The sequence below is a fragment of the Ammospiza nelsoni genome, chromosome 30 (genome assembly GCF_027579445.1).
Source record: "Ammospiza nelsoni isolate bAmmNel1 chromosome 30, bAmmNel1.pri, whole genome shotgun sequence".
In the NCBI taxonomy this organism is placed as follows: Eukaryota; Metazoa; Chordata; class Aves; order Passeriformes; family Passerellidae; genus Ammospiza; species Ammospiza nelsoni.
This window is the reverse complement of record NC_080662.1, coordinates 4,548,501-4,570,223: the sequence shown is the minus strand read 5'-3', so window position 1 is coordinate 4,570,223 and position 21,723 is coordinate 4,548,501. Positions and strand designations below refer to the sequence as shown.

Below are 21,723 nucleotides of genomic sequence, written 5' to 3'. Positions count from 1 at the left end.
GGAGGGACAGGACACAGGGAATGGCTTCAAACTGGGACAAGTGAGATTGGGGTGGGATTTTTGGAAGGGGCTGGGATGGAATTCCCAGGGAAGCTGTGGCTGCTCCATCCCTGGAAGCGCCCAAGGCCAGCTTGGAGCACCCCGGGACAGTGGAAGGTGTCCCTGCACATGGCAGGGGGTGGAACAAGATGAGTTTAACGCTCCCTTCCCACCCACACCATTCTGGGACTTTAGGATTCATTCCACAGAGACAAAACCTCCCCACCCTGCGACCCTCTGGGTGCTGTGAACCCCCCAAACCTCCCGAGCTCCCCCAAGCCCCCACCCCAGCGCCAGAGCAGGATCCACATGGCATCGAGGTGACTCCACACAGACACACTTGAGCTGCCCAGCCTGACTCACATCCCCAGCCCCATCTCTCTGAGACAGCTGCCCAAGGATTGCTCTTATTTTTCACGCCCACAGGCAGCAACTGGCTCCCAGTCCCCACAGTCTGCGAGCTCAGGGAGGCTCCCAGCCGTGGCTGGAGCCCGGGTATCCCACAAAAACAGAGGGAAAAGCTGCTCTCACGTGCTCCCAGCTGCAAGGAGGACAAGCTGGGAACATTTTGCAGAGCACACAGTAATTCCCACTCCCAGCAGCTCTCCACGGTCACACGCAGCCGACAGAGGCTGTGGAGAGGATTAGCACGTTAAGAGTAACGAGAACAAGAAGTACAGGCAAGAAAATTACAATATCCTGAAGGGAAGTTTCCGTATTATTAAAATAATCCCACTGCTCTGCAGCCTCTCTCTGAAAACTCCAAATCAAACCACACTTTCTGTATTGAAGGTTTTTTTTTTTCTTCTTCGAGGCACAGGGGCTGGGTAATGCAAAAATCGCTCGTCTCGGGGTTTTTATTTAAATCTACATCAAGAGCGACGAGCTCTCGAAAGCTTTGAAATAAAACAACGTTCTCTCCTTCACCCAGTTCTTTTTTTTTGTTTGCAAACACTGGGCCTCCCACCTGTGATCAGATCCCTCCTGCTTGAAGGGCAGGATCAGCATCACCAGCCTGGTTATGAGGCAATGGAGCAAGGCTGAAGCCAACACTACAAAGAGATGGAAATGAGGGACTGTGAGGAACCTTCCTATCCCCCTGGGGTTCATGTTTTTTCCTGGAGGAGGAAGATGAGCTGATTTCTGCATCTCCCAGTGGTCTCAGCATCGTTGTGGATTTGGGGAAAAAGAGGGAAGTATTTCCTTCTTCCTCTTCTCCAAACAAAAAGTAAAACCCATAGAAATTAGAACTAAGATTTTCTGCTGAGCTTCTGCCATCCCATTGAGAATTTCAAGGTAAGTCCCATGGGTGAACATTCTGAGCCAGAGCTGCAGAGTGCAGGTGGATCTGGGATGTCACAGACTCCACCCAGCAAGATCTCCACATCCCCATCCTGCAAGAAACTTCCCAGAAAAGTGGCAAAAGGAAAAAGGAGGCATCTCCCAACTGCAGAGACCAATTTGGCCAGAACAGATTGAAGGAAAACCAGCAAAAACTATTTAACTGGCACCACTTGAATTCACCCCACCATTCCCATGACATTCACTCCACTGTGTTGGGATTTCCAGCTCGCTGGTGGAGCCCAATGGAAAGGGCTGCAGTGGAATCCTGCTGCTCACGGAGCTCCTCCGTCCGACACCCCTGGGGAAGGCAGAGCTGCTGGGATGAGTCAAGGAAAGGAGGTTTGGCAGCTCAGGTCTCCACTCCCTGCCAAGCTGACTCAGGCCAGCAAGGAGGAGGAGGAGGGCGAGCGGTCTGAGTCAGCCCAGGCCAGAGCAGGGCCGAGGGAAGCAGGGAGGGAGATAAAACCTCACTGGGGGGATGCAGGGCCAGCTCCTGCCTGCTTGGATCATCCCAGCCCTGGTGAAGGGCAGGGAACAACCTGGGGGGACACAGGTGAACTTCAGCAGCAGCTGCAGGAGAGCTGGGCAGACGAGACAGCTCCGACGGCGGCGCAGCCTCTGCTGGGAGCGGAGCTGTCCCGAGGGAGGGAAGAACATCTCTGCCATAAGAGGCTTCGTGGCTGAGCAATAAACATGCAGAGATATAATTCTAACAGGTTTAACTCCTATCACTGGGCATTAGTTTAATTGGGCTGTGGGCCCGTGGCCCTGCTGACAGCAGGTCCTCTCGGAGCATTAGATCCTCCCACCCGGCTCCCCGAGCCCGGTGACAGCTGCTCTTTTCAGGCAAGAGGAGGGGAGAGATTAGGCTGTCTGGAATTGGATTTGCCCAGGTTAAGGTGGAAACAAAGCACAGCCATGTCTGGGGAGGGGGAGATCACCTCAGTTCACCAGCTGATATTTTCTTACCGGGGTTTCCTTCTCCCTCTGGAGCTAAACTGTGCCTGACACCGTGCCCTTCTCCAAAGGATCACGGGCGAGTGGGCACAGCGAGTCATGACTAATTCCTCGGCAGCCCAGGCAAATTGCTTTTCAGGACTACTCCCGGCCTAGATCTGACACCAGCCCCAGCACTGAGACAACAAAAAAGCCTCTCTGGCTCGCTGAGCCTCTCTCAAAGCCACCCCCTTCTCCTGACTGCAGCCCAGGCCTCATGGAGAGCCAAGGAAGTTACAGCCTCACAAATGCTGCTTTTTTTTAATCCTACCCCCTCACCTCCTCTTTTGTGGTCCGGTCTCTGTGAGTGGGAGATCCTCTCCCCACAACCACTTCCCTTCTGATGGGCTTGGGATGCAGCCCTGGAGATGCCACACCTTCCCACTTCCTGCAGCCCAACATCTGGAACATCCCAGCCCTTGGCTGCTGCTGCTGCTGCTGTTCCCCAACGCCTGCACAGATGGAGCGGCTCAGCCTGCAACTGGGAGGTAAATCTGGGGCCCTGCAGGTCAAAGCAGCCCCATCCCTTGCACACCATCAAAGCAGCCCCATCCCTTGCACACCACTGCACATGGAGTGCCTGATCCTGGGGGATATCCGTGGTTTCCTGCCCTTTGTTCTGCTTTGAAGAGCTGCACTCCACACTGGGTGTGAAGTTCCAAGGTTTTGGGCTTCCTGTTTTCTCCTTTCCCTGTATCTGGTGCCTGGAGAGCAACAACACCACCACCACCACCATCATAATCATCATCATCATTATCATCATTCCAGGGCAAGTGGAAGCCTTTTAGAAATCAACTTTGTTGACATTGAATCTTGTTCCTTGTTCCTAGGGAGCTGAGGAAGGAAGGAAGGAAAAGGAAAAGGCCTGGAAAGGCTCTGGGTGCTGAATGAACCTCTGCCTGCCGGATATTCTGAGCTGTTCTATTTAATACACACACATGTATATATAAGCAAAGGCTGCCAACTGCTTCAGAACAGCACATTCCAGCAGCTCCGGGGAAGGGAAGATCTCAGAGGTGCCACCACTCATCTGCAGGGAGTCTGAGCACAGAGATGGCTGATTTTAGGGGAGAAAAACCTCTAAAAGGGGAGGGAAACAGCAAGGAAATGGAATATATTAAACTGGGATGTGAGAATGGGTGGGCTGGAGATGCCCAACAGAGCTGGCCAAGACACCCAGAACTGCAGAGCAGTTGGTTTTTGCCCCAGCCTGGAAGGACATCAGCACTGGGAGCACTGGGAAAGGCAAAATATTGTAGAGCAAGGAATGTGGGGGCTCCTGACACGAGCTGGGAGAGTGTGAAGGGCTGGGGCTGGGCTGCCTCACCTGAGGGATCACAGGCAGCAGCACCTTGCTGGTGGATCAGCAGCCCCTGGAAAAGGGCAGCTGAAAACACAGGAGAACCACGGAGGAATTTTACCAGTCCTCGTCTTCGTTGCCTGCCTGGCTTAAATTCTGTACTGACAGTTTGGAGCTGTTACAGAAAATTGCTGCTCCACGGCAGCAGACAACCACCAAATCCTTTAAAATAAAACATGACAATCAAGCCCTGAAGGGAGTGGTGGGATTAGCCCTCTGCCTCCAGGGAAATGTCATGTCCCAAGGAGAAACTGCCCCACAAACACGGGTGCCCACGCATCCTGCGGAATTAGCTGGGTGTCCCGGAGAGGAAGGATCAGGGATGTCAGTCTGTGCAGGGGATTAGGGCACCAGTGCCACCAGAGGGACAAGCTCTGCCCCACTCTGCCTCTCAGGGCTCCCTTTTCAGAGCAGGTGTCCAGGTGAGTTTTCAGGGCCAGCTCCTGGGAGGTTCCACAGCTTTTTTTTGCCATGGGACAAATGCAAAGCCAAGCTGCTTAAGAAGGGAAAATACCACAGCCAGCTGCGAGCAGCAGCACTTGGGGTAGGAGCCTCAAATCCACGGGAATACAAAATGCTTTTTTAATTTGCTTTTAAAGCAAATGCTGTGCAGCACAAATTAATTCACGCCCGAGCACTAAGCATCTCAGCTTATAAGCCTTTCTTTGGAAACAGTTATATTCAGCGATCTGAACCACTCCTCCTCCTCCATCTGCTCCGAAAGGATGAACAAACAAGCCATTGCTGAAAGAAGGAAGGAAGGAAGGAAGGAAGCAAACCCGTTCAGCCATCTCAGAGGAAAACTGTGCCAGACCAAGAGAGCTCTTTTCCCCTACCCCGCACACACACTCACACCCCTCCCAAAAAAATTGGAAAAAAAAAAATTCAAAAAATTCTAATTTCAACAGCTCCCAAACCAAAATATTCTGCCTGCATGGGGCTCCCCCTCGCTCCTCGCACGAGGAGCCGAGCGCTGGTCACACGCGGCAACAGGTTCTGCTGCTCCAGCTCCCTCCCACACGCTGCAAAATGGGACGAGTCAAAGTGCTGGCTTGACTCATCAGCCACATGATCCAAGGCTGGAGCTAAAAAGGGGGAACTGGTTTACTCACTGTCTTGGGTACAATCTGTTTCTTGGGCTGCCCGATCTTGAACGGGATCCTGGAAAAGAGAGAGGAGAAGGGGATGTGTGAGCAGCGCTGGGGCTGGGGGTGGCTTTGGGGGGCAGCAGGGGGTGTCCCGGGCTGGCAGCCCCTCATTTCAGGCACTGTGCACCCCCAGAGAGGTGGGAGAGACTGTGGGGAGACCTCTCAGCATTGCAGAGGGGCAGCTCTCTGATCTCTGCTCTGTGACAGCGACAGAACCAGGGAACGGCACCCAGGCTGGAGCTGCACCAAGGGAGAGCCAGGTTGGATTTTAGGGAAAGATTCCTCCCCCAAAGGCTGGGATCATCACTGGGACAGCCCTCCAGGGAACGGGCACAGCCCTGAGGCTGCCAGAGCTCCAGGAGCACTTGAACAACGCTCCCAGTGTGGGATTTTGGGGCGTCTGGATGGTCCTTGTGGGTCCCTTTGATTGGGGTCAGCCCCACACAACCTCCCTGCACCCCAAAGCAACGCAAGGATGCTCCACAAGCAGCTGAAGAGCTCACTCTGCTTCAAACCAAATCTGCTGGGGAGGATAAAATAATACTAAAAAAAAAAAAAAAAAATCCCAAACAAAGCCTGTAAATATTTAGAAAGAGGATATTAAAAAAAGTAACAAGCCGGTGTCTGGAGCTGCTGAGAGCTGCTTCAAAGGATTCCTCTGCTCCAACAGCTGGAGGAGAGGCTCACCTGCCAGCACAGCCTTCATTCTTAAAATCCCTAATTCCCAGGAAAATCTGGGTTACCTGAATGAGAAGAGTACTCTAAATAAATTACACAACATATGTAAGGGTGGCTAGGTCAGCTGGGAGCAACCACGCAGGCAGCCTGAAAATAATTGGATTTCTTTCACCTATCAGTATAATGAAAATCCAGGAATTCAGCTGTTGTTGTCAATGGATTTAATTAAGTTAAAGAGGTGCTGCTTGGTTAAAGCATCTCAGCCAAAATCTCCCAAATGTTTTCTGGGTTGTGATGCTTTAAATAAATAGAAAAAATTGAGGTCATAATGACATTAAAGTGTTTTTTGCCAAAGATGTTTCACCTACAGCTCAGCTTCATCCCATTCCTTTCCAATGGAATCTTCCACTTCCAATTTCCCATCCCAAATCTGCACCAGGAGCTTCTGAGAAAAGTGTCTGAGTCCCCTCCTGAGAATTTGGACTGGACCAGCCCAAACTCTCATGCTGCTACACAAAACTTGAGATAAAACCATGGATTTGGGGATTTTGTGTTGCTGCCTCCCAGTCTGGCTTTTCCCACTGCTGGTTTTCCATTTTTTTCCCACCAACTCCACTTCCAAGCCCCCAGTACTGCCCCAAACAACAGCTTGACCCCCAGGAAATATTTTTATCAGTGCAACCTGCTGCAAAATCCAACTGTGAGAAGGAATTTGTAGTGGAAGAAGGGGCAGGACGACGCAAAAAAACCTGATTATCCAAACTCCAACCCCTGCTCTTCCCACTTTTCCCGTTGTTTTCAAGCCAAGGCTGTAATTACCCACTGGAATAATCCAGGGCTGCACCCCCTGTGACCCTCCCTGAGCAGCTCTGGAGCCAACCTGAGTCACCAGGTTTAAATTTAAATTTTTTTTCGGGAGAACTTCCTGTTTATGGTTCTCCAGCAGGACCGGTGTAATTTTGGGTTTAACCCTTTCCAGCTCAGTGTGAATCACCCTTCTTTTATAAACAAACATCGCTCTGCTGTATAATTTCCCTGTCAATAACTGGGGGTGTGGTGCCTTACAGGAAGAAAACAAAAATATATGGATTTTTTTTTTTCCTTTGTGTTTTCCTCTGTGGGTCAAATATAAACCAAAATGAGGCACCTCTCTGTCACTTGATGTTTTTGGAAGTGATGGCACCAACTTGGTGGTGAAAGGATAAAAAAAAATGAGGATTTTACTCAGGGAGTGTTATCCCACTTAAAACCAGTTTGCAGGGTGGGAACAAGCAAGGAGCTGGAGCCAGGTTGGTTCCTAGTGGGAAAGGACAATTAAAAAGGTGATTAAAGAATTACCTGTGCACAAGCTGTCCCTGTGAGGGGGCACAGAGAGCATCCCAAAGTGGTGTTGTCACTGGAAAAATGGTTCAATCCAGGGAATTTGGGATAGGAAAAGCCACTGGTTGGGGATCAGAGCTGGGAAGGGAAGGCAGAGGGAGCACAGGGGGTGCTGCTCCATCCCATTCCCCATCCTCACCCCACCAAGGAACCCCAAAAATCCCTTTTCTTCTCTCAGAAACAAAGGGAAGTCAGTGGAGCACTGCAAATCTCCAGTGCAGCAGTAAATATCTCTATCAGCATCGTGATGCCACTTGGTAATTATGTCTGTCTCAGTAAAACCTCTAAAAAAATAACCCTGTGCAAGTCAGGTCTGTTCCTCAATTATTGGAGGTTTTTGTTCTATTTTACAATTTTACATAATTTTTCTGGTTTTTAAATCACTGCCTTTTAATATGATTCTCTGGGAGGGTGTGGGGGGGGAAGATGGATGAGCAGGAAAGAAAGAAGGAAGGAAAAAAAAAAAAAGATGAAAGGTATGGATTTTATTGGAGCTTTTAAACCAAATGGATTCACCCCACGCCTCAAAAGTGCTGCTGGCACCGAAGTTTTGTCCCTCTGGGAGTTGTGTCCCTGCCTGCAAAATTGTGGGGGGACAAAGTGCAGTTCAGACAGCACCATCACAACCATTTGCTTCAAAATTTAAAGGTTAGAAAATGCATGATGGGGATAATACAAATAAACTGAGGGGGAGGCGGATCCATATGGATCCATATCCATCAGTGCCATGAATTCCACGGATCTCCCTGCTACCTTCAAAGCTCTATAAACACCAAAGAAAAACCAGAATCGGTGCTGCTTTTTTTTTTTTTTTTTTTCTTTTTTTTTCCCTTTGCTGATGTCTCGTTTCTGCTGAGCGAGAGAAAGCTGGGGTTGTGTTTGGGGTGTGAAATCCCTTGAAATCCCGTTCCTGAAGAGCCGAGCGCGCTGAGTCACAGGCGGAGCGTTCCCAGCCCGCGGGGCTGCGGGAGCGCCCCGGCCCCTCACAGCCCTGCCAGGGCACCTGGAGCTCGGCAAAGCAGCAGGGCTCAGGGGGAGGGAGGGAGGGAGGAGGGTGAAACGCTGCAGGGAGAGGGTGGGAAGAGCTCAAAGTAAGGGAAAAAAAAGTGTGGGTGGAGAGAATCCTGCGAGCTCTACTCGGGGATGCTCAGGAACCCCAGGGAGGGGAAGGTGGGAGAAGCTGTGGCTGATTTTTTCTCTGAAGTTTCCCCAGCAATCTCATCTATTTACTTGGCTTTTCCATGAGCAAACGCAGGGCCACACACACCAAAGCAGTTAATTCTCCTCTGGATGCACAGGAGAGTTGGAAACAAACCTCCCAGGCAGGGGGGGGGACGCAGCTCCATGAGGTCTGTGGGGAGCTGCAGCTTAAAACGTGGAGCTCCCTCTCCCCAGCATTCCTGGAAGGCAGGAATTGCCAGCAGGAATCACTCAAACCCTGCTAAATTAGGGAGGAATGCTCCTTTGTTAGGGTGGACATCAAACCTTGGCATCACCCCTGTGTGGGGAGCTGGGATGGAGCTCAGAGGGATAAATTCCCTGTGGGATGTGTTCCTTTTCCCAGCTCATTCCAGCTCAACACGGCTTTGCCACCCCTAATCAGGCCCCAGAAGACCCTTGGCACATAAGCAAGGGATAAACACCAAATATTTTTGATAAAATGCTCTCCCTGGGGATGCTGAGCTGCCAGGCAGGGATTGGGAAGGGAGGGAAGGACGGACAGACAGATGGACAGGCAGGGATGGGGACAGCAGAGGCTGGGGTGGTTTGGATGATAATTAATTTGGGAAAAGTGACACTGAGCCTCTGAATTCAATATTCCTGCCCCAGGTGGGCATGAGTGGTGTTTGCATGGGACCCACAAGTCCCACTTTGGTATGAACTGGTGGCCAAAACTGGTTTGTACTGGTACCACTGCCAGACCACCGACTAAATCCATGTCTTGTGGGAAGTGCCCGCTTCCCATGGAAAGTTTCAGGGATTTTTTTTTTCCCTTTTTCTCTCTCTCTCATTGAAACCCCAAGCGCCAGCATAGCCTGGATGCCTGCCAGAGCTTCTCACTCTGAATTTCCACCAAAAATCTCAATTCCTTCACCGGAAAGAAACCTCTCAGTGCCTGCAGGCAGGAGGATGACACCCAGCCTCCCGTCACCTGCCAGGGTGACCCTGACCCTCCAAGCCTGGTTTTCCCAAGGATTTTGGCACGTGGGATGATGAGGGATTCTACAAAGCCATCCCTTTACACCTGTACAGACAAAAATCATCCCAAAGCTAGCACAGGAATTGGGTCCTTCCCTTTGGAAGCTGCTGGGTTGGGAATGGATTCAGCTGCATCCAGAGAAGCTGCCTGGTCAGAAAAGCTGCTTGGTCAGAAAAGCTGCCTGGCCATGGGATCAGCTCTGTCCCAGAGAGATCAAAGAGTTCCTGGAAACAGGAGTTCCAACAGGAAGGTCGGGAGCACTCCAGGAAGGATGTGAACCTTCACTTTCCCACTTTGCTACAGAGTGAACTTGGTTGAGCTTCTCCTCCCTCTCCGCTTGGGTGAAGCTCCCCTGAGGGATTAAGGTGTTAGTGAAGGACTTTTCCATCATAGGAAGCTCAAAGCAAGCTGAGAGACCTTTCCTGAGCAGCATTTCTCATGCCAGCCTGCACAAGGAGAGGCAACACCGCCCGCCCAAAATCCTGGAAACCTGGATTGGGCTCCCTAAAACCACCCAAATTCCCGGGCAGGAGGGGATGGCAGCCGTGCCCAGGTGAGGCAGGCAGGAGGGCAGGCTCAGGTTAGGCGTGAATCTCCCGGATTCCTCCTCGCTGCGCTCCAGGCGTGTCCATGGAAACCGCAGGCACCGTCCCACCCCGCTCCCCCCTCCCGGGAACTCATGGCAACCGCTCCAAACACAGCGCCGAGGCAAAAAAAAAAAAAAAAAAAAAAAAAAAAAAAAAAAGAGAAAAAAAGGAAAAAAAAAAAAATTTATTCCAACGGATCACAAACAGCTTCTGTCGAGGGAGACTCTGCGCCAAATCCCCGTTTGGGTGCTCTCCTCGAGGAGATGAGAGGGGAGGTCACAGGGTGGGGAGAGAGAGGAGGGATGTGGGGATGGGATCCCTCGGGAATGAACCAGGTGAGTGCTCCCACCTGGATTTTGGATTTCAGCCCCATCCTTGGGAACTTGGAGGTTTAAGGCACGCAGGGATGTCAGGGCGAGCCGCTGCAGCGGGGGAGAAGGGAAAGAGAGGTGTAAAAAGAGGCAAAAAAAGAGGTGTAAACATCGATTTTCTGGATTTTAGGTCAGGCCAGGGAAAACAAGGCACCTTGCTGAAGTTTGGCAGCGGAGGGATGAGCTCCTGGGAACGGGTCCCTCTGCATCCTGCACGGAGCCAGGCACGGTGTCAGTGTTAAGCAAATCAAAAATAATGTCAGAATCCTCTCTCCCACCCATTCCAAGAGGAGCATGAAAAAAATAATGATATTTTACTCACCCATCAAAAGAAAATTACTCACGCCAGGCGCGTGGGCGAGCAGAATTTTGCAGGGCTGTTTTAGGCCCTGACTATGCTACAAAAATATCCATTTTAAGCACGGTTGTGAAACACGGTTGTGGCTCAACCAGAGCATTGGCTTGGAGCTACCTGGACAAAACAGGTGGAAAAATGAACAATTAAGGAATAAGCACTCTGAGGCCTGTGATGGTGGCAGGGGAGGTGGCAGGTAGCTCTTCCCAGCTGCTCCACCCCGGGAAATGCCCGGCTGGCGCTCCAGTTTCACCATGTTAAAAACTTTGGGATGTGCAAAGCACCTTGCACAGGTAACAGGGAGGTGTTTGAGAGCCTCACTCACTGCTCTGGTATCCACTTGCTTCATCCCAGGTAATTTTATCCATGCTCATCTCCTGATCCCAGTATCACTGAAACCTGCAGGGAAGGGGGAGCGGTGCCACGGGCCACAACGGGCTCCAAAAAACATCAATATTGATTCAGAGGGAGGAAAACAGAGCCTGGGGCTGGGTTTGCACCTGCCCAGCGTGGACACAGCTCAAAAACAGGGAAAATGCCGGGAATAACCAACAACATGTGCAAATCCTTAAGAGAAATCAACAGGAATAACCTGCGCAAATCCATAACGTGGAAAACACCAGGAATAACCAACAACCTGTGCAAATCCATAGCATAGAAAACATTGGGAATAACCAACAACTTGTGTAAATCCTTAACACAGGAAACACCAGGAATAACCAACAACCTGAGCAAATCTGTAACATGGAAAACACCAGGAATAACCAACAACCTGAGCAAATCTGCAACATGGAAAACACCAGGAATAACCAACAACCTGAGCAAAAATCTGTAACATGGAAAACACCAGGAAAAATCAACAACCTCTGCAAATCCATAGCATGGAAAACACCAGGAATAACCAACAACCTGTGCAATCCATAACAGAAATCACCAGGAATAACCAACAACCTCTGCAAATCCATAACAGAAATCACCAGGAATAACCAACAACCTGGGCAAATCCATAACAGAAATCACCAGGAATAACCAACAACCTGGGCAAATCCATAACAGAAATCACCAGGAATAACCAACAACCTGGCCAAATCCATAACGTGGAAAACACTGGGAATAACCAACAACCTTTGCAAATCCATGATAGGGAAAACATTGGGAATAACCAACAACCTCTGCAAATCCCTAACACTGAAAACACCAGAAATAACCAACAACGTGCAAATCCATAACAGGGAAAACACCAGGAAGAACCAACAACCCCACTTTTGAGGCTGTGCAAACCCATCCAGCCTCCCATCCTCTGGGAGAGACAAAGACCCCCTTTTCCTGTGGGAATTCACCTGGGGGGAGAGGGAAATAGGAGCAGGGGATGTTTGGGAGTCTGGTTTTGAGGTTTGGTTTGATGCAGTCTCGGGAACCTCAAAAAACACTTTATAAATAAAAAATGGAGCACTCAGGGCAGTAAAATCCAGCACTCCACTCCTTTTATTTTTTGAAGGAGGGATGGCCAAGGGAATCACTGGGTTGCACATGAGGAAGAGGGGGATGAGGATGCCCCAATCCAAAGCCCAAAGGAAGCCATGGAGCTCAGCTGAGATTCCAAAAACATCCCAGCTGTCCATGCAAGGCTAGAAAAGCAGAGCTGCCTCACTGCCTGGGTGCAGAAATTGGAAATTTGGGGGTTTAATCCGGGCTCTGTCATCAGCTGGAGCCCTCTGGAGTGATCCCTGTGTTCTAGGGAGTGATCCCTGTGTTCCAGGAGTGCTCCCCATGTTCCTAGGAACATTCCCTGTGTTCCAGGAGTGCTCCCCATGTTCCTGGGAACATTCCCTGTGTTCCAGGAGTGATCCCCGTGTTCCAGGGAGCAGTCCTCCTATTCTAGGGAGCATTCCCAGCCCTCATGCAGCACAGAGAACTCACAAGGAAGGAGTGATGGCCCAGGATTAACTCCACCCCACTCAAAGCACCAACCTGCCAACAGTCCTCAAATCTCTGGGGATTCCCCTTACAAAAAAATTAAGGATATGAGTGCCCAGGAGCCCAAATGGTGGCAGTTTGTGCCACTTCCAGCTCTGCAAGACAAAGCTGAGGACAAAGCTCCATCCTCTTCCTCAGCTACAGCATCTAAACCCTGGAAAAGGAGGGATCAACCCAGGACTAATGGTGCCCAACGCCAGAGAGAGACGCACATGGAAGCTGAGCAAAGTCCCTTCTTCCCTGAAGGAAATGAATTTGTAGAGCATTTTTAAAGCTTGACAGAAAGTTCACATAATGTATGTATGCATGATCCAACGCTTCCCAAAGCATCCAGGGCTGGAACAAAGCTCTCCCTCCCCGGAGCGATGCCAGGGCCGGAACTGTGACATTTCAGCAGTGGGGCACGACCCCACGTGTGTCAGCACTGCCACGGACGTCATGGACACCACGCCGGGCCCTGCAGCCGTGAATGGCCCGATTGAGGCCGGGAGGGAGCCCCGGGACAGAGCAACCGGGAGGGCAGCGCCGGGAGGGAGCGGCAGGGACGGAGCGGCTGCACTGAGGGCAGTTGCGGGAGGGCAGGCCCGAGAGGAAGCGGCCGGGAGGGCAGAGCCGGGAAGGGGCAGCTGGACTGAGGGCAGCTCCGGGATGGAAGAGCCAGGACGGAGCAGCCGGGACGGAGCAGCTCCGGGAGGGAGCGGCGGGACTGAGGGCACACAACACACACACACACACACATACGGTTTCACTGAGGGCGCACACACACAGGGAGGGACTGAGGGCACACACACACAGAGGGAGGGACTGAGGGCACGCGCACACACACACACACACACACACACACACGGTTTCACTGAGGGCGCACACACACTCAGGGCCAGACTGAGGGCACACACACACACAGGGCAGGACTGAGGGCACACACTCAGGGATGGACTGAGGGCACACACACGCACAGGGCAGGACTGAGGGCACACACACACACACACACAGGGACGGACTGAGGGCACACACACACACACACACACTGGGCCAGACTGAGGGCACACTCACAGGGCCAGACAGAGGGCACACACACACATACAGAACTGGACTGAGGGGACACACACACAGGGCAGGACTGAGGGCACACACACAAACAGCACTGGACTGAGGGCACACACACACAGGGCCATACTGAGGGCACACACCCAAGGCTGCACTGAGGGCACACACACACACAGGGATGGACTGAGGGCACACACACACACAGAGCTGGACTGAGGGCACACACACACAGGGAGGGACTGAGGGCACACACCCAAGGCTGGACTGAGGACAATTGTGCAGCCACGCTGGAACCCCGCGGGCTCCGAGCCCCTCGTGCGTCAGCCGCGCTCCAGAGGGTGACGCAGCCAGAGAAGAAAGAGACTCAAAATTCCCCCGGAGTTCCCCCCGCTCGCCGGGCAACTCTTGGAGTTCTGGATGCTGAGAATGTCAGACTTTCTGTACACACAGACTGTGACTCCCAGGAGAGCACTGCGTTTGACCTGAGGCTGTGGAGAAGGCTTTTGTGGTCTTTCATTAACAAGGCACAAAACAGTTAACTATCTGGAATATGACTATTTGGAATATAACTATATAACTATCTGGAATATAACTATATTGGAATATAACTATATAACTATCTGGAATATAACTATAGTGGAATATAACTATATAATTATTTAGGATATAACTATATTGGAATATAACTATATAACTATCTGGAATATAGCTATATTGGAATATAACTATATAATTATCTGGAATATAACTATAGATCTATCTGGAATATAACTATATTGGAATATAACTATCTGGAATATAACTAGAGTGGAATATAACTATATAACTATCTGGAATATAGCTATATTGGAATATAACTATATAATTATCTGGAATATAACTATAGATCTATCTGGAATATAACTATATTGGAATATAACTATATAACTAGTTGGAATATAACTACAGTGGAATACAACTATATAACTATCTGGAATATAACTATATAACTATTTGCAATATAAGTACATTCCAAACCTCTGCTCACCAGGCAACTGTTGGAGTTCTGGATGCTGAGAATTTCAGACTTTCTGTGCAGACAGACTCTGACTGCATTTGATCTGAAGCTGTGGAAAAGGCCTCCAAAATGGATTGACAGCACTGGGATTACAGGGGTGGAGTTAGAAGTGTGTGATATCACAGGGTGGAAAACTTAGAGTTTGGGGTTTTAGAATACAGGAATAAATATGGAGCAAGATGGATGATTTCAGGCTGAGGCAGGTTGTTCTTCTTTACCTTCTTCTTCGTGGTTTTGGGTGGTATTTTGTAACTGAACAGAAAAGTCCGCAGTGCAGACTTCAAGTGATCAGTTATTGGGTTAAAAGTGAAAATAGTTTAGGTGTCATTTCTTAATTGGATAGTTTAGCCTTAAAAGACCTTGTACCAAGAGATAGTTAACCATTTTGTGCCTTGTTAATGAAAGGCTACAAAACTCACTGCTGTGAGACTGTAACTGATAATAAATAATAAACATCTGAGTCTAAATTATCATCTCAATCCTGACCTCAACAGAGGTAGAAAAAGGAAGCCAAAACCTGGCAGGCAACAACCTCAGATTCCTCCCCAGAAAGAGGTGAAAATACCCAATTTCCCTAAGAAAGGGATCCCAGGAAAAGCCACGTGTGTTGTGGTGACAAGGGACAGTCCCTGGGGATGGATGGACACAGGGAAATGGAAGTGTGGATACCCTGCACCCAAATTATTCCTCATCCAACACATGAGGAATCATGCAAGGAATGATTTATTCCTCACATTTTGCCTCTGAAGCCCCTCCTGGACCAGAGGGTCCCTTCCAGAGTCCCTTCCCTCAGATTCCCTGGGAGAAGTTGGCTCCAAAACCTCGTTAGCCAACGCTGTCCATAACTGTTCCTGTTCTGAGACGAGTCCAGAGCCATTCCAGTGGATAAATGTGTATTTTTAGCCCAAATGCCAGGTTTTAATCAGTACCTCTGTGTGCCTCATTACATTCTTGCAGTACATTTCCAAACCACAACTTCCACAGCACCCAACCCAAAAAATTTTCCATTGTCACCATGGAACTCAACCTGCCAGGCAAGGAAAAGCCCTTTGAGCTCTTGATCCATCCCATCCTTTGCCTCCCACAACAGCCCTGGATCTCCAGAACTACCCAGCATGAGAAATCACACACAGCACTCCAGATTGATTTCTAATATTATTGATTTCTAGTATTATTGAGTTATAATACAATTCAATTAAATAAGCACCAGTGTGTCCATACTGAGCCCTCATCAGCTTGATTCAAACACACAGGAATTCTTCTTTCCTCTTGTTTTAAAGGAAAAAACTTTTACTTTGATGGAGTTGAAGAAGCAACGGGGACATCGGGGACCCTCCATGCACCTGCAGCAGCTCCTGGGCAGGGACAGGCAGGAGGGGGAACGGTGGGAAGGGTCAGGGGGGCTGTGGGGGCACAGGTGAGGGGGTGAGGGGGGCACACCTGACACCTGTGGGGGTGACGGCAGGGACAAGCCTGGCCAGGACTGGGAGCCCACCAGAACAAACCTGGGCAGGACTGGGACAAACCTGGGCAGGACAGGGACAAACTTGGCCAGGACTGGGACAAACTTGGCCAGGACTGGGCACCCCACCAGGGCCAGCACTGGGACAAACCTGACCAGCACCGGCTCCACTCCAGGGCCAGCACTGGGACAAACCTGACCAGCACCGGCTCCACTCCAGGGCCAGCACTGGGGCCCCTCCAGGCCCAGCAGTGGGGCCAGACCCGGCCAGCACCGGCAGCCACTCCAGGGCCAGCACCTGGCCAGCACTGTGAACGCACCGGCTCCGCTCCAGGGCTTGCACCGGGACATCCCCGGCAGCACCGGCTCTGCTCCAGGGCCTGCACCGGGGCTCCCACCGGGCCAAGGCCGCTCAGCACCGGGGCCGCTCCGGGCCCGTTCCTGGCTCCTCCTCACCCGCAGCGCCCAAGGTGAGGAGTCGGGACCGGGCGGGCCGGTGCCAGCGGTTCCGGTTTCCCCGCCCTGCCCCGGTGCCGGTTCCGGTTCCTCCGCCCGGACCCAGTCTCGGCTCTCCCGTTCCCCCGCCCTGCCCCACTCCACGTCCCGGTTCCTCCGCCCTGACCCGGTCCCGGCGCTCCCGTTCCCCCAGCACCGCTCCCGGTTCCTCCGTCCTGACCCAGTCCCGGTGCGGCGCTCCCGTTCCCCCTGCCCTGCCCCGCTCCCGGCCCCGCTGGTCCCAGTCCCGGTGCTCCCGTTCACCCGCCGTGCCGGGGTCCCAGGTTCCGCTGACCCAGTCCCGGTTCCGCCGGTCCCAGTCCCGGCGCTCCCGTTCCCCCTGCCCTGCCCCGCTCCCGGTCCCGCTGGTCCCGGTTCCTCCTCCCGGAGCCGCTCCCGGCGCTCCCGTTCCCCCGCCCTGCCCCACTCCCGGTCCCGGTTCCCCGCCGGTCCCGTTCCGGTGCCCCGGGCTCCCCCCGCACTCACCAGCTCATGTTCCCCCTCCGCCCCGCGCCGCTCCCGGAAGTGCCGCCAGTTTTAGCCCCGCCCCTTCCGCCAGCGCTCACCCGCCGGGGCCGCGCGCTGCCGTGACGCCACGCGGCGGGGGCGTGACGTCACATGGCGGGGGGGAGCGTGACGTCACGGGGAAAATCCCGAAATTCGCCCGGTTTCGGTGAAAAGGGCTGCAAATGGGGCGGGAGGGGTGGAGATGAACGGCTGGGAGCTGTGGAGAGTCCTTGGGGTAGGCCGGGAGAAGGAAGTGCCTGGATCAGCCCTGGGATGGGCAAGGAGAAGGAATTTCATGGATCAGCCCCAAAATAGGCAAGAAGGAATGGCCTGGATCAGTCCGGGATGGGCAAGGTGGAATTGCCTGGATCAACCCCAGGGTGGGCAAAGAGAAGGAATTTTGTGGATCACCCCTGGGGTGGAAAAGAAGGAATTTCATGGATCAACCCCAGGGTGAGCAAGGAGAAGGAATTGCCTGGATCAGTCCGGGATGGGCAAGAATGAATTGCCTGGATCATCCCTGGGGTGGGCAAGGAGAAGGAATTGCCTGGATCAACTCCAGGTGGGCAAGGGGAAGGAATTTAATGATGGGCAAGAAGGAATTGCCTGGATCAACCCCAGGATGGGTGAGGAGAAAGAATTTAGTGGGTCAACCTCAAGGTGGGCAAGGAGAAGGAATTTAATGGTGGGCAAGAAGGAATTGCCTGGATCCAGCTCAGGGTGGGCGAGGGCACAGGGAGGGAATGCCCAGGAACACCCCAGAAGTGGGTGAGGGCAGGAGCGCGGAATGCCCAGGAACAGCCTGGAGTGGGCAGTGGCACAGGGAGGGGATGCCCAGGAGCATTCCTGGGATGGGCGAGGGCCAGGAACTGCCTGGCAGCATCCTGAGCTGGATGAGGGCACGGAGAGGGTGCCCAGGAGCATTCCCTGGGGTGGGCCAGGGCACAGGGAAGGGATTCCTGGGATGGGCATGGGCAGGGGGTGCCCAGGAACACCCTGGGGTGGGCGAGGGCACAGGGAAGGGGATGGGCAGGGGGTGCCCAGGGTTATTCCCTGGGGTGGGTGAGGGCACGGGGAGGAGCAGAACTGCCCCAGTCAGGGAAATCCAACTGGAAGAGCAGGAGCCCCCCAGTTTTGGGCAGAAACCCCCCCCAAATCCATCTTGAGGAGGCTGGACAGGGGTGGGAGGGACAGCAAAGTCCTTTTGGTGACCACCAACCCACCGTGCCCTCAGCACTGACCCATCAGCCCCATCCATCCGTGAGCCCAGGATGCAGCAGAGCCCCCCCAAGGTCGGGGTGCCATCCTGGCGTGGGGACAGCCCTGGTGCCACCGGGCTGGTGACAGCAGCCACATGCCAGCGCACGGGGCGGCGGCCCCGGGCCGGGCGCCAGGGCTGGCTTTATCAATTAGCAGGTGGAGGTAAACAGCACGGTAATTACAGGCAGGGAGGATGATGCTAAACTGGGAAGGTGTTACCGACACCGCTGAGGACAGGGATTAGCCCAAAAGGAGCAGGGAGGAGGCAGATCCGGGCAGGGGGGGGCACCATGCCAGGGTGGCAACCGCCACCATTGTCCCGTTTTGTGCCAGGGTGGGTGCAGAGGGGACGTTGGGAGGGGGGCTGAGGGGAAGGGATGGGTTTTGGGGTGCTGGTGGGTGTCAGAGCAAACCCCGAGGGGAGGCAGCCATGAGGGTCCCGCATCCCATCCAAGTGATGAGGAAGAGGAAGAGGAAGGCTGGGACAGGAAGGTTTTGCCGCCTGCTGGGCCAGGTTGTTGCTCCTGGGCCTGTCCCCACCGTGGTGCCCCTCAGTGTCACCAGGATGGGACAAGACAGAGCTGGGACGAGCCTGGGTCTGACATCCCGGTGGCCACGGGGAGCACCTTCTGTGGAGGCTCTGCTGTTTGTCCCCCTGTCCCAGGGGGAGGATGAGGGTGGCCTGTCCTCCAGAGGGGATGGGGATGGATCCACACGGTCCCACGGGGCGGGAGATGAGGTCAGATGATCCAGAACCATCCAGGCCTTCTGTGGGTGATGTCTCCTGCTGAGCCAGAGGTGAGGAGATCAGGGAAGGATCCCACCAACATCTGTACTCCAGCTGCAAACCAGGGGCTTCTGGCTGTGGGTCCTCTTCACTCCTGACCCAGGGACGGGGTCCCAGCTCTTGGTGCTCCTCCTGAGCAGCAAATCCCATCCCGTGGAGAGCTCTTGGATCCATCCACATCCTGCAGAGCCCCGAGGACCCTCAGCAGGGAGGAGCGAGGTGTTGGTGGCCTCCTCAGGACCCCGCTGCTCCCGTTGAGAGGCGAAGGCAGCAAGTTGTGTGGAGCTGGTACGTGACTGGAAGCCCTTCCCTCCTCCCCAGAACACAGATAGCCCAGAACGGGGATGGAAAGTGCCGTGTTTCCGTAGCAACCAACATTTTTCGTGCAAGGTGCTGCACGCACTCCCCGCGCTTTGCCACCCAAGGGTGCTCCTCACCTTCCTGCTCCATGCCAGGGGGGTCCTGCCCAGGCCTGGCTGCCACAGAGGGTCCCCAGGGCCTGCTGGGCTCCTTCCCTGCTCCTCGCCCTCAGAAAGAGCCCAAAGCGTTGGTGGAACGTTGGGTGGCTCCTCACCGGGGCAGCTCCTCTGCTGTGCCCGTTCCCAGGGTCTCCAGCGTTTTCCAGCATGAGCCACCGGTGGAGATGGGCAGATGGGCACCTCCAGCAGCACCAGCAGCAGCACAGCACCCTCAGGTGATGCTGGGGGCCGTGGTGGCTCTCCCTGTGTGTGGCAGCTCTGGTTCCTGCCCCCTTGAGCCACGCGTGGGGACACCACGGGGACACCGATGGCTCCCAAACCGTCCCGCAGCCCCTGCTGGCTGCAGGACCTCCAGAGCACACAGGGGAGGACAATCCCAGCTCATCCCAATCCAGCCTCACGTGGCCACCAAACACTCCAAGAATCAACACAGAGATCTGGTGCAGCACCAACGCCAAGTCCTCAACAGCACGAGATGCCATCCCCGTCTGGGCCAGCTGTGCCCTGAGTCACCTTCAGAGCCTGGATTGTCCCCAAAATTAAACATTTCCAAGCCAGGGAGCTCAACAAACCCCCTGCAATGGGCAGAGCTGCCCTGGAATGGCCAGAACAGCAACCATTCCAGGCCTAGCTGCAGATCCAAATCAAAATCAGGAAATCTGACAACAATGCCAACGCTTTCATACCCTGGGAACACCAGGAAAGACCATGGTGCCACTGCCTGCCACCAGCACTGCCAGCAAGGCCCTGGGAAGGGGACACTTGTGGGACACTCAACCGGTCACGCAAAGCACCAAGGGACCCCCAGACCCTGTCTGGGATCCTCCAGCACAATCCCAACTCCAAAATTCTGGCTCCATCCCAAACCCGGGGAAGGATCCAGCCACCGCGCTCCACCACTCCAAACATGCGAGCGCCTCCAAACTCCTTCTCCCACTCGTTCCTCGTGCCCGTGCGAGCGCCAGCGCTGAAACCCAGCGATTTATTTTTATCCCCAGCGATCCAGGCTGGGAAAAAAAATCCCCTGCAGGCGCTGTCCCCGGGGCGATTTGGCGGCGGAGGGCGCGGGGGCATTACCGGCTGAAGCGGCGCGATCCTCTTTGGATCCTCTTTGGTGGCCCAAAGTTATCCCGGCAAAATGGTGACGGGGTCAGGGCGGCGGCGGCACGAGCGGGGGGAAACAGGATGAGGGGTCAAGGGCAAAGCAAGGACACGGGGGATTTTTGGGGAGAGAGGGTGGGTGCCCCCATGCTGGTTGGGTGTCCTCATGCCAGGTGGGTGCCCCACATGCTGGTTGGGTGCCCCCATGATGATCGGGTGCCCCAGTCCTAGTTGGGTGCACGCATACCAATCAGGTGACCCCCATCCAGGTTGGGTTCCCCCATCCTGGTAGGGTGCCCCCATCCCAGTCTGGTGCCCCCCATCCAGGTTGGGCACCCCCATCCCAATGGGGTTCCCCTGTCTCAATGGGGTGCCCCTATCCTGGTCGGGTGCCCCCATCCTGGTTGGGTTCCCCCATCCTGGTTGGGTTCCCCCCATCCCAGTGGGGTGCCCCCATCCCAGTTAGGTTCCCCCATCCTGGAGGAGTGCCCTCATCCTGGAAGGGTTCCCCTAATCCTGGTGGAATTCCACCATCCTTGTTGGGTTCCCCCATCCTGGTTGGGTGCCCATATCAAGATTGGGTTCCCCCATCCTGGTTGGGTGCCCCCATCCTGGTTGGGTTTTCCCCATCCTGGTGGGGTTCCCCCAATCCTGGTGGGGTGCCTCCATCCCAGTTAGGTGCTCCCATCCTGGTGGGGTTCCACCATCCTAGTTGGGTTCCCCCATCCTGGTGGGGTTCCACCATCCTGGTTGGGTGCCCCCCCATCCTGGTTGGGTGCCCCCATCAAGATTGGGTTCCCCCAGTCCCAGTGGGATTCCACCATCCTGGTGGGGTTCCCCCAATCCTGGTGGGGTGCCTCCATCCCAGTTAGGTGCTCCCATCCTGGTGGGGTTCCACCATCCTGGATTGGTGCCCCTCATCCCAGTCAGGTTCCCCCATCCCAGCCTGGTGCCCCCATCCTGGAGGGGTGCCCCCCATCCCAGTGGGGTTCCCCCATCCCAGTTAGGTTTCCCCAATCCTGGTGGGGTTCCCCCAGTCCCAATTGGGTTCCCCCATCCCAGTGGGGTTCCCCCATCCCAATCTGGTGCCCCC

The 21,723-nt window shown here is 53.9% G+C and overlaps 1 protein-coding gene across 1 annotated transcript in view; it reads right to left on the bottom strand.

Moving 5' to 3' along the window:
- BIN3 (bridging integrator 3) overlaps window positions 1–17,017 on the bottom strand; it is a 48,984-nt gene extending 31,967 nt beyond the window's left edge. Inside the window, exons 1-2 of the mRNA XM_059490843.1 lie at window positions 16,983–17,017; window positions 4,852–4,900 (exon numbers count right to left, since the gene is read on the bottom strand). Of these exons, the coding sequence (XP_059346826.1) occupies window positions 4,852–4,900; window positions 16,983–16,990 (57 nt within the window). The 5' untranslated portion in view covers window positions 16,991–17,017. The remainder of the gene's footprint in view (window positions 1–4,851; window positions 4,901–16,982) is intronic.
- Window positions 17,018–21,723: the final 4,706 nt, after the last annotated feature.